Source organism: Pyrgilauda ruficollis, unplaced genomic scaffold, assembly GCF_017590135.1.
Source record: "Pyrgilauda ruficollis isolate IOZ18807 unplaced genomic scaffold, ASM1759013v1 scaffold19, whole genome shotgun sequence".
Lineage (NCBI taxonomy): Eukaryota > Metazoa > Chordata > Aves > Passeriformes > Passeridae > Pyrgilauda > Pyrgilauda ruficollis.
This window is the reverse complement of record NW_024518095.1, coordinates 10,367,975-10,380,513: the sequence shown is the minus strand read 5'-3', so window position 1 is coordinate 10,380,513 and position 12,539 is coordinate 10,367,975. Positions and strand designations below refer to the sequence as shown.

The window sequence follows — 12,539 nt, the reverse complement described above, 5'->3', positions numbered from 1 at the left end:
GTGTTAAAGTGATGACCTTGTTGTTACAAGAATAGAAGACACAGAAAATCCAGAATTCTAAATACATTGTTATCTTCAATAGAATTTTGTTTTGTTAGACAAACGTTATACACAAATCTGGTTTTTATATATATCTATCTAAGATATAAATTAAGAGGTCTACTTTTTGCTTTGAAAAAGCAAAAAAAAAAAAATTTTTACAAAATTTTGCTGAAATCCCTTCAAATTTGTCTTTTAATATTAGTGGTTACTGTCTGCATGGGCTACTTCCAAAAGTTGGGCAGATAGCCTTACTATGTGGTACAATATTAATTATGCCCTTTTGCCAAGGTATTTGAGACAGTCTGTCTTTTATGAATAAAATTTAATGGGACTCTCCTGGAAAATAAATAAATAAATAAGAGAGGTAATGGAAAATGGAAAACCAGGACTGTTTTATTTCAGTCCTTTTCTTTCATTGTTAATTCAAATATTTTGTCCGCCTGGTGTGTAAAACACAGTTAAAAGTTGAGATGTTAAAATTCCTCTCATTCAGAAAGCTGAAACTCTCCCACAAAGTTTCTGTCATTGAATATTTTCATGAAGGAAGGACATACACAAAATGCCTATTTTGAATAGTGTTTTGGGCCATGGAATCCCATATAATGTGACCTTTAACTTTCCTCATTTGCCTCACTCCTGTGAGTTTTAGCTTACCAGTTACCTACTGCAGAAGTAGCACCATTATACAGCACTTTGTAGTAGAGAGGAAATAGAGAGGCAGATCTTGTTATTTTCATAATGATGCTTCAATAACTGAACAAGTGCTCAAAAACCTCATACCAATTCTCTGCATTAGTAGGGATTTCAGTCTTATCTATTATTTTCGTATTTGGGTTAAGAGTATTTGGGTTCCCAGACTCAGTAACAACTTGTCACAGAAACCTTGTTTCTTTGCAAATTCATAAAACCTTGAAATAAAGTTTGCATTTTGTTTACTGCAGTACATTTGTGACACTGGTGACTCTTTGAAGGATTTCAGTTTTTTTACTCATGAGTAGAACTTATCATAAATCAAGTATTATACAAGTATTTCTGTTGCAGTAATTAGCCTGTTACTAGAAAGGCATAAGTTCCTAAATGTATTGAGAGACACAGGAATCAGCTGGAAAGCTGGAAGTTTGAATAGCAATGAGGTGACACCCATCATCCGTTACTTTGGCTCCCTATGGTTCCTTTAAACTCATCTTTTCTGAATAGAAATGGATCCAGGTCCATTCTGAGGTCCAGATTTCCTTCTCATCACATTTACACACAGGTCCTGTTCACTGGTGAACCAAGACTGACCCCTGAAGATGTCCTGGCACTGCAGTTTGGTCAGTCAAGCAAATTAGATGGAACTGGGAACGTCCATGGATTACAAGAGTAAGTGAAATAGAAAGACCACATTTATGCTGGTAAACTCTAAACTATATTTGTTGTCCACAAACTGCCTTTTGTAAATTATTCCTGGACTACTTTACCTACCAAAGTATATCTTGGAATTGTCCAGGAAGACTGCTAGGTGAAACAGACCAAATCCAACACAGGGAATATACTAGCACGTCATTAGTGTAAATTATCATATTCTCATATTCTTTTCCCAGTAAACTTGAATTTACTCATCCAGAGACAGACTGAGAGCCCAAGCAAGCTCAGCACTATGCTTTTCATAGAACCACAGAACAATTTGAGTTGGAAGGGACATTAACATAATCTAGACCAATCCCTTGTTGCCGTGGGCAAGGATATCTTCCACTTGACCTGGTTGCTCAAAGCCCCATCCAACCTGGCTTAGGACACTTCTAGGGATAGGGCATTCACAGCTGTTATGGGAAACTTGTTCCAGTTTCACCATTTCGTTATGTGCTTCAGATGTGGGTTTACATCATGATCAAGGGTTTATATCTTGAGCTAATCTTTCCTGCACACATTGCAGGACCCTCAAGTCATTTCTGTAAAAGTAGAATAATGCATGTGGATAAAAACAATGCAGATCATGAGGTCTGCTTGTTTATTGCATGCATTACCTGTTCCTGAGCATTGTCATTCAAATGTAATTTGAAGTGCGCTGGCAATCCTATTGTTTATCTGTTAAGATGTGCTACAAATAACATAGATAAACTTGTATTGAGAGGCTGAACCTACCTTGAAATTCTGCCTGCCCTTGGACAAGTCATCTGGGAAGATATCACTACACTCTGAAACATGGCATTTGGAGGTCAGAGAATAAAAAGACTGAAAACCTAAATGACATATAAAACTATCTATTATAGATGACTATATAAATTATTTGAAGGAGACCTCAGCTTCTTGTATTTCTCTAAATTTTAAGCAGATTGCAGAGATTTTGGTTTGATACAACACTATTGTTTAAGATTTAAGACGTTACAAATCTGTAAGGCTTAGCCGATGTGGGTTGCACCTAAAGAAAGTAATACTAGAGACTTTCTAGTAATGAATGTTAATATGTGAAAGTGTTATTGATATTAAAACTTTTCATCTGTTCAGTCATGCATAATGTAACTATAATAATTTTTTGCTCAAGTGAAATAACACTTCTACTTTATTGCTCTGAGAATTTTATGGTGCTTTTTATTATTAAATCCAAACCAATTTTACCTAATGAGCATAACAAAAAAAACCTGTAGGAAATACCATTAATATTTATACACTATTGTTAGTGTTTCCTTGGAAACTGAAATAATATAATCGAGCAAAAGAAAAGCCAATTGTTAAGTCTCCATTTTTGTTAATTCAACTGGTAAATTATTAATGGTAAATTTATAAATCCAAAATAATAAAGTCACTGGACACTGACAAATTATTTTTGGGCAAACGACTGTATATGTTAAGAAAGATAATGATGATAAAGATTCTGAAATAACAAGAAGTTATTGTTGCGAAAAAAATATGATAGCCATAAAATATTACTTAATGAAAATAGTGAAAACTTTGAGATTTAAATTTGGAACTATACAGATATTATATTATCTGTAATGTATATTTTGAGAACGAGGCCCCTTTCAGAAAGACAGGCTTGCTGTGTTCATTTGCTCATGTAAGGAAATGGAGGCTATTCATATGGAAGCTTTTCTCAAGAGCATAATATGCCCTATTACTTGTAGAGGAACAAAAGCCAAAGTACCATGTACAAACCTTTGACTTTCTGCACCAAAATCTACAAAAGAGAAACATTCCTGAGTTTTATGGCAGTATGACTGGGGCCTGAAAATTTTAGAAAATGAACATTAACTCTCCTTTTGGAGTCATGACCGCTCAGGAAAACAAACATATTTATGGCAGTTAAATACACCTGTGTATATGTTAGAAAACTCTAAATAACTTGTTCTTAGGTAACCTACATATGCAACACTAGATATGTAAAAAACATAAATATGGCGGTCTTGAAATGTTTGAGACTAAAGGAGATCATCTTTGGCTGACACTAAGGTGAATAATTCTGACCAGGTTGTAGTATAGGCTGCAGAATCCAAATCAGTGTACTGTTACTTTCTAAACAATCAACCTGGTAATTGGGTATTGATTATCAAGGCCAGAGTCCTTCATGGCCTTGCCTGCTTAAAATGGACATGAAATGTGACACATGAAACGACTGAAGGTCTTGCGATGTTGTGACAACTGCTAGCAACATACCGAAAATTCTTCCTGAAACTTTAGGTTGTTGTTTGTGCAAAGCTCTTCAACATGTTGTAGAAAGGATTTCTTGCTTATTGGCCTGAAAGTAAAGACAGAAGAATTAGAAACCCATAGGGAATATCTTTGTCATTCTTGTTATGTAACTGTAGTTTATTAATAAACAATATTTTCCAGTGCAATGGAAAATTATACAGGCAGAAAATTATAAATTGCTTACAGCATGCTTATTTGATTTCTTTTCAATCACTTAAAAGAGAAGCATTTTACCCCCTTGTTTTTCTCCCCCACAATATTTTTTATGTTGCTAATGTTAACAGTGCTGTAGGGTATGATTGTTTTCATAGGTAACAGCATTTCAAGGAGAGGTTTTGACATTAAAGTAAATTTGTAAACTTATTATTGCATGCTAAGGTACATAATACTCCTTTGTCAGACAGAAAACATTTTACACATTGCAAGGTTTTAGACGCATAAAATATTGCAGTGACCTCATTCTCATAATGACATGGTTTTTAAATCCTGAGGAGTTTAAATAACCCTGTATTACTTCCCAAGCTAAAACACAGACATGCAGGCTTCACCCCAGAGAGAGAGAAAGCATTTCTCCAGTTACCATGCAATTAGTCATGCTTTTATGATTTATACGCAGCTTGGAGTCTTTTCTAACAAACACTGAGGAGGGAACCACACATTGAGACTCACCAATGAACACAACATAAAAATCTTTAGTAAACTTACTTGATGGATTTTCTATAACTAAGTAACCTGAAATAGAGATCTTTGTTAAATGTAGCAAGCTGAGAGTTAACCAATATTGTGCATTTTAATAGGTTCTAGATTAAATGCCATGTACCTAAAGATTGGTTTCCCTTATGGATTCAAATTCAGATACCTTGGGTGGTTGTCTTTATTAGTTTTTATCTCGGGTATCGGCAGATATGAATTACATACTTACAGTTTCTATCATTTTCTTTAGATCACTTTACAGTGCTCTGGGCTCATTTGGCCCTGGGAAACCCATCCTTGCTGCACACCACTAGATACACACTGACAGGCTTCATTTTGCATTCTTTACCCAATATCACTCTTCTAAGGGCCATTTCAGAGCATCAGGATAGGATCAATCTGACTGAACACAGACACCTATTTCTCAGCCACTCTAGATTTCTTTTATAACCAGTGAGGAGAAATAGGTGTAATTTCATCTCATTTGAAGCAGATATCTAAAATGAGTCACAGATGAATCATGATACTGGTGTGCCTCTACAGAAACCACAGCTGTGCCTTTAAAACCTTTCTAAAGATTTTAAAAATTAGTGTCCTGGTTTTATCTTCATTTTTCACATGTTCATGGCTGTTTCTGTATATGTCAATTTTACAGACTGTGACACATATTAAATTTTTAATTTGATTTCTTGGCAGGTTTCATGAAGATAGAACATGAGGATCTATACTCAGAGGACTTTCAGATGGCCTTGAAACTTGGTCAAAATTGCCTCTGAATGGATTTAGAAACCAAATTTTAAGCACTCAGACTCAGAAAGCTTGTTTAAAGGACCAAGTAAAAAAGTTTGTAATAATTCAGTTTTAAAGATAACCTGCTCCTTGAAAAAACTCTAACTACCCCTTTTATGTGTCTGTTCCTCCAAATATACGTTCTTACAGAAAATATTACAAAAAGTATTCTATAATACAAAGTCTACTGTATTGCTGTCATAATTTTAGTAGAAAAGGAAAAAATTGCTTTAAAAATAGTTTATTAAATGATTCTTAATTACTTAAATCTTAATTGAGGTAATAAAATTAGATTAATACAATTATTGAACAATTTATTATTAAGCATCAGCAAGTTAATTTCAAAGCTATGAAGGATGCCTTTGTGGTACACACTTTTTTAGAGCAGTTATCCTGAAACAAAGCAAACTGGCTATGAAAGCCTCACTGGATCAGTCTCACTGGAGTTAAAAGTATTCACAGAAATAAAGGTGCTTACTAAGAAGGACAACTGAAGGACAGCTTTAGAGTGAAAAAGAAGGCAATAAGATAAGAAAACATGCCACTCTATTTATTCAGAATGTTTAGACACGTAGCTTGTGCTCAGTGTACCACATAAGTTGTTTGAATTATATGGCAGATGAAACTACCTTCTAGTAATATTGGCAACATTAGAATTTCCTAACAAAAAAAAGGACTTTCAATAGCTGTACCAAAGTACTGCACACAAATAAATATTTGTCTTTGACTAGAACAGAAAGTTTCGTAGGTTTTTTTTCAGGTCAAAATTTTAAGCAGTCTTTGAAGGGAAGTTCCACTTTTTCCTTTGAATTCACCTATCTTCACCACAGAACAACAGAAACAAGTCATGTCCCAGTTGACATTCCAGTAATTTTTCAAACACTCTCCTCACATTTTTAGTGATGAGGGGCTTACTGCACATAATTTGCAGTAAGAAAATGCAGTTTGGTCATTAGGAAATAAAAATTACTTCTGTGCTGTGCATAATTGATCCAGATAGGTAATTTAGGGCTGAAGGTACATGGATCCAACAGTATAAGTTTTTTAAGAAGCAAGGGATCTAGGGTTGACACTTTAACCTATCTGTGGGAATTTAAGTGATTTTTAGAAGTACTGAACTGTCATTCTTTTGATAGTAGCAAATGCACATAGCAGTAGCTTGGCAGCTCAGAAAATAAGATTATTTACTTTAAACTGCTCATAGGAAAGTTAATGTCTAGCTTGTTTGACTGTGGCAAAGGTGTTTGCTTTGCTGTGCAAGGATCTTCAGAACGGATGAATTGTGTGTTCACACTAGACTTCCAGCAATTCTCAGTTTCAGCATCCTTAGGCTTAAAAAATAGTATTTTTTCTATGTCTCTTTACTTGAAATACATAGTAATAATCTTACAGTATTTTGTTAATAAACAAATACTCATCTATATGTAACCTTTTCCTCCACATTTCCCAGTTAAGTTTTGTATAAAACTTAAAAATATAAATATAAAAAATATAAATATCACTAGATCTTGATGAGCACAGTTCAGAATCAAGCCATGAAGTAGAAAGTTTTCCTATTTCAGATGGACCATTTCAGATTCCCACTTGCCTGACTTTGATATGAGGAAAGAAAAACATTCACTAAGATAAAGAATGCTTTATAGCTTTAAATCTGATTTTCTTTTAAAACAGTGTATTGTTTCATGTGTGGGTTTTTTTGAAGACTATCAAAAATCTGAATCCCACTCAGATTACGTATGATAGAGCTAGAAAGAAGCCATTTATTTGTGTTGGCAGTGATAACTGAAGACATATTGTCACACAGACTCAGCTTTCTCTCTGGGTCAATCATCTGAAATCCACAGGGAATTAAAACTTCGTCCAACCAGAAAACTACAGAAATTACTATGTAGGCAAAAGGCTTAACTCATAAGCACCACTGACACTTCCTAGGACCAACAGAGGAACTACTTTTTAACAAGTTAATTGAGAGCAATATTGAGTTTAACCCTTCCTACATATTAAAGGCCTAGGGAAAGAGAGCACATGGCCATTTCTTCCATTGTACCAGGACACATACATTCATAAATCTTGTTCTCCTGGAACACAAACTTCAGGAAGCCTATTTTTGATAGCTCATTACTAAAGGGAAACTCGTTGAAGAAAAAATGCAAGGCAGAAGCCATGCCTATCTCTACTCCAAGGAAGACAGGTCTGTCTACACAAAGAAAGTATCAGGCTGGTCTTTACGAAAGTGTGTGTACAAAATTGTTACCTCAGATATAGACACCCACTGAATGCATAGTGTATAGGAAAGATGAGATCAGACAATCATTTTCTATACCGTACTTTTCCATAAGGTGTTCTAATTACCTGGTACTTGCAGGGGCTACAGTGTCTGTAACGCAGAAATATTTATTCTGACCCCACTTTCTTGACAAGCTTTTATGTCTCACATAAAGTGAAACAAAAGCCTCAAAGAATCAACCACAAGGTTCAGCTTCTCAAGGAGAGATTTTAAAAAACCAGGTATTTAAACGGCTTTATCCTTGTTGTGGAAACCACTGCAAAATAGGGTGCCAGAGAAGTTGTCTCCTAGGTAAGCCCCTGGAACAGGGAAGAGTTACTTGTATCTCACCAAACCTGGTGCACACTGAAAATTTAGGGATAGAATCTGTTCACAGAAGATTAGTGTCTGCTTTGAAGAGCAACTTGGCAAACCCTGTGGGCCTGTTGTAAGTAAGGCAAGTGATGAGTGCATCCAGTGTATGTACATTCAGTGAGTTTAATGAAATAGTGTTTAGTCCAGTTTAGATTTATGGGCTTTGTATGTTTTGAACAAGGTTGTTTTTTACTGTTGTCTCACACCATCTCCACCATCATAGAATGCAATGTATGTCCCAAACATGCAAAATTAGCATTTGGGATTCATAAAGAAGATCTGATTTTCCACTGTATTCTGTAGGACTTAATTCCCTGCATGCCCTCTGAAACTACATCCAATTGATCAAATGTTTAAGAAAGACTTGCTGGGAGAAAGTGGATATGTACTAGCTAGTATTAGTCATTTTAGCCACTGAAGTTTGTCAATAATATTTTTTATTATTTTTATTATTTTAAAAGACTACTATTGATTTTCCTCTAACTTCGTGGTCAAAAAAAATGTTACCCACAAAAAAGTTTCAAAATTGTCAAAATGAAATGCTTGGCACTTTTAAATTTCTGTTTTCCTACTCAAACTGACTTTTGTAGTGCAAAATACTTCAAATATTCAAAATACTTCAAATACTAAAAATTATAAAAATATGTGAACTATAATGTTTTGATTGACCTATACTGAATATTTGCTGAGCTTCAAGCTGTTGAATTTTTGATCTAAGAATGATTAAAAGTATTTACAGTAATATTCATACAGAACAGAAATTTTTTTTTTCTAATTTATTGTTTTTCTCATGAGATACCAGCTGCAAAAATTTTCTGAGGTTATGAGCCAAGATCATAAGCTGCAATCCACCAAGTATGAGAGAATGTCTGAAGAGACAATGGATGAGAGACAGGCAAGAGGGATCTCATGGAGCAGGCTGGAGTATTTTGATTTTGTGGATCAGCTCTGTCAGCTGCAAGTGTGTGCCTTTATTGATTTATAGTAGCTGAATAATATAATGCCAGAGTAGCTACAAAAAAACCTGTTTTCCAAAATACTGCCTTCAAATTAGCACTGAATGGAATGATTATTAGGTGGAGGAAATAAATCTATATTGTTCTGTTTTCACCTAGGATTTTCACACAAACTCCCCACTGCCCTTTCAGGGTGAAGCTGAATCAGATTTCAGTTGATTTACTGCTGCCTGAAAAATACAAACATGCCAGTCTGGTAAAGGATTCTGCCCATCTCTGCCCTCCTCATACACTTGCAAGACGCCATGAACTGCAACACAGCAAGCATTGCAAACACAGCTGAGACAGCTGCCTAAATGCAACCAATGTAGATTGTGCACATTCAGTAATGGTCATTCCAAACACATGGGAAATTTCTGACGGTTAGACTGCAGTCATCAACATTAAATATTGTAATTAAACATGCTAACATGTCACTGCTTTAGCCACAAATCATGAGAATGATAGGGTCAAAAACTGGGACTGTGACTGACTTCAGCATAGCTGTTCCCCAGTGGCAACAGGTACAAAAGTTCTTTTATGGTGCAACTGTGGAAGTCTAAAAACAGGAAACAAATACATTTTAGTCATTAGGTTTTGCAGTGAGCTGCCTTGGTTCTGCTGCCATGCTTCTGCCAGCTCCCTGATATAACTCATCATTACCAGGAAGGATTAACTGTATTAAAGACAGCACTAGGGACACCTAAAACGTCCCTTCTTGCTATTGACTTTACCAGAACAGAATATTACACATAGTGGAACATTCTTAGAGGCTTAAAAAAAAAAAAAAAAAAAGAAAAAAAAAAGTCAAAATAAACTAAAGAATTATGTATGTTATCTAGGAGGGTTCCTCAGAGCACATTTTCTGTCTTCAGATGAAAAGATGTCATGAATCCTGTCCTGAGGAGCTCTCAATTAGTGCCTGCACTTCAACAGTTTGTCATAATGCTCAGCAAAGGACCTGGGCAATGAGCCTGCTGTAGCTTCAGTGCCACCATGATTTGAAAAATAATAATACAAAATTTTAGCAGCTGCATCCCGTACCTTACAATGACAGAAGTAGAAAGTCTGTTTTTGGCCATTAAAGGACAATTGGAAGGAGGAAGGAGGAAAATAGAGATGGAAGGACATGACAAATTGCAAACCAAAAAGTGAGACTGACTCATTAAAATAAGGGTGATGTAACTAAAACTGCTGAATCACCGTTCAGTAAAGGTCTTGCTGTGCATAAATCACATAATGAAGTGTATATAAGTATGAAATATTATAGTTTTCAATTACCCTTTAGAGTTTGAGACTGTAAAATTTTAAAATACACATAATTTAGACAGAAAAGTGGTAGAATGGTATCTGCAAACCAACAAAGGATTTGACTGCGTGGATATGTTGCTGAGATTGTAGGGACATAGTGTATGAAACAGCTGCAGTGTGAATAAAATGACAGTTGAGGAAAAAACGGAATTTTTCTTAAGTATATATACCTTAACATCCAAAGGAAAGAAACAGCATGTTTCTTATGTCACATTTACACTGCCTTTGTTTCAAGGACAGGTTGTTTATATCAGGGCTATATTGCCATACTGTGTTATAATTTCCATTTTAAAATGACCCTGATTTATTTGAAAATAGTTGTGGAAGTCCTATAATTCAACATTAGGGACTAACAATATGTATGATTTCATGATGAAAAATACCATTGTTTGCCATTAGAATATTTGCAAAGATTGACGCTTCATTTTGATTAGCTATATCATTCAATACAGTATGATAACACACAGGTTAGGAGAAGAGAATGGAAAACACACCATGTTGCTTCAATAATACAAAAACTTACTGGATGACAAAAATCTCCTTGCGTCTAAAGAAAAATGAAGAGTATCTGGAAGTAAAATCCATTAACACTTTAGTACATAAACAACATCAGTTCTATTCATATTCAGCTAACAATGTGGAAACAAGGTAATTTTGAAAATCCATTGAGATAATTTATCTGAAGCAGCTACTGCAGTGCATTGGCAATGGTTCTGCCTTCAGAGGATGCTTTGCACTGTTCTTAGCAGGTACTAAATTCTGCTATCTGAGCAAGTGCCCCGCACAGGACATAGCCCAGCCCTTACGTCAATGAGTTCCAGATGATTCCCAGTATGTTTTCTCATCTGTTACCAGCAGCCATTCTTGGGTGCCCTATTTTGAACAGGTTTGTACATGCAATCAACTTACTCTGTACCACACACAGACATACACAAAAGCCCCAGGTCAACAGCTACAACCTTTCATCTTCCAGCTATTCCTAGTCTGCAACAGTAGGATATTTGGCTGCTAGGGCAAGACTATTTTAGGCTTCTCATCTTTAAGGAGACTGCCTACCACAGTGTTTCATCTGTGAGACAGCAGGGAAAATACAGGCAGGTAAAGAATGTTCTCTAAATATTTCTAAGACAGTTGGATGTCACATATTATTGATAACCACCATTATATTTATTTGTTGAGTAATATCAACATTTCTGACAGTCAAAAATCAGTTCTTTTGATAAATATCTGTGACAAGATTTCTTGTCAGGTCCAAAATGTGAATTGCTGCATGCACATTAAATGAGCAGATGTTAGGATACCCAGTTTGCTGAGCTCCACAGAAACCCAGATGTTATGCCAATCCCTTTTTTAAAAAAGACAAATGCTTTCAAAATGTTAATTAAACAATGACAGATTTGTTCTTGAGCTGGTTGATTTGTTCTTGAATTAGTTCACAGGGACTTCTAGGAGTCTGGCTTTTTCAAAAGGTTGTGTAAGTTTGCAGCCTACATAAAAAAACTGGGCCATTAAAAACACTCAGAAATTCTGCATATTTAAAATATGTAGCCCTTCTTTGGCTAACACAATTAAACAGTGATTTGCACTTAGATTTTTATCTTGTTGTAAAAAGAGCTTAAGATTAAGTGATTTTCTAAAAAGTAGTGAGAACTGTCTTGAGGATGGAGGTCATTCTTTGAAAAAGGATCTCAGTGACCTGTGTAAATAAGAACAGCACAAACACTTCCAAACAAGCAAAGGTCAGAAAGGGGTCATGGCTACAGACCCTTTGGACTACTGTTTTGCCTGAGGAGTACGCTTACCGTGTAAATCTCCCATCCTTCAGCTCCAGGTCTGCCACCGTGATCAGCTGATCCAGTTTGAATTTCGTGTCAATAATTTCAGCATCTCGTGGGGAGTATGTGCCTCCCTCTTTTTGCTTTTGCCGAATTCTAAATGGAAAATAGTAGTGAAAAATACACATACAAAATATTTGAGGACACATATGTCAATGCTTTGATTTGACAGGCTGAAACTGAAAAATGGTTGCCAAGAATCCTTCCTTGGCTTTTATTGTTGTCTCCCTCATAACAGTGTAATTTAGTCAAATTTATGATGTCTAAAATTCAGAGGAAAGAATCTACATGCTGTATTCTTTTAGTTTTCCTACATAAATTCTTTGGAAAAGCCTGAATAATGCAGCTGAGTAAGAACAGAACTGATGAATGAGAAAACTAGCATCATGTGTGCAGTACACAGCCTGCTTCTTTACGTGTATATTTTGTTCACTATTTGAATTAAAACTCAATTTGTTTTCTCCATGTGAGAACTCAATGTATTTAACTGATAAATTTATTAGGAAGACAGAAAATATAATTGAGAGTATTTATTTCATACCCAGCTGTAGATAATATTAGCCA

General features: G+C 35.3%; 1 protein-coding gene across 1 annotated transcript in view; it reads right to left on the bottom strand.

Moving 5' to 3' along the window:
• Positions 1-12,539, bottom strand: part of PTPRQ (protein tyrosine phosphatase receptor type Q) — a 99,556-nt gene that overhangs the window by 13,277 nt on the left and 73,740 nt on the right. Inside the window, exons 35-37 of the mRNA XM_041465510.1 lie at positions 11,943-12,071; positions 4,417-4,443; positions 3,676-3,757 (exon numbers count right to left, since the gene is read on the bottom strand). Coding sequence (XP_041321444.1) covers positions 3,676-3,757; positions 4,417-4,443; positions 11,943-12,071 — 238 coding nt within the window. The remainder of the gene's footprint in view (positions 1-3,675; positions 3,758-4,416; positions 4,444-11,942; positions 12,072-12,539) is intronic.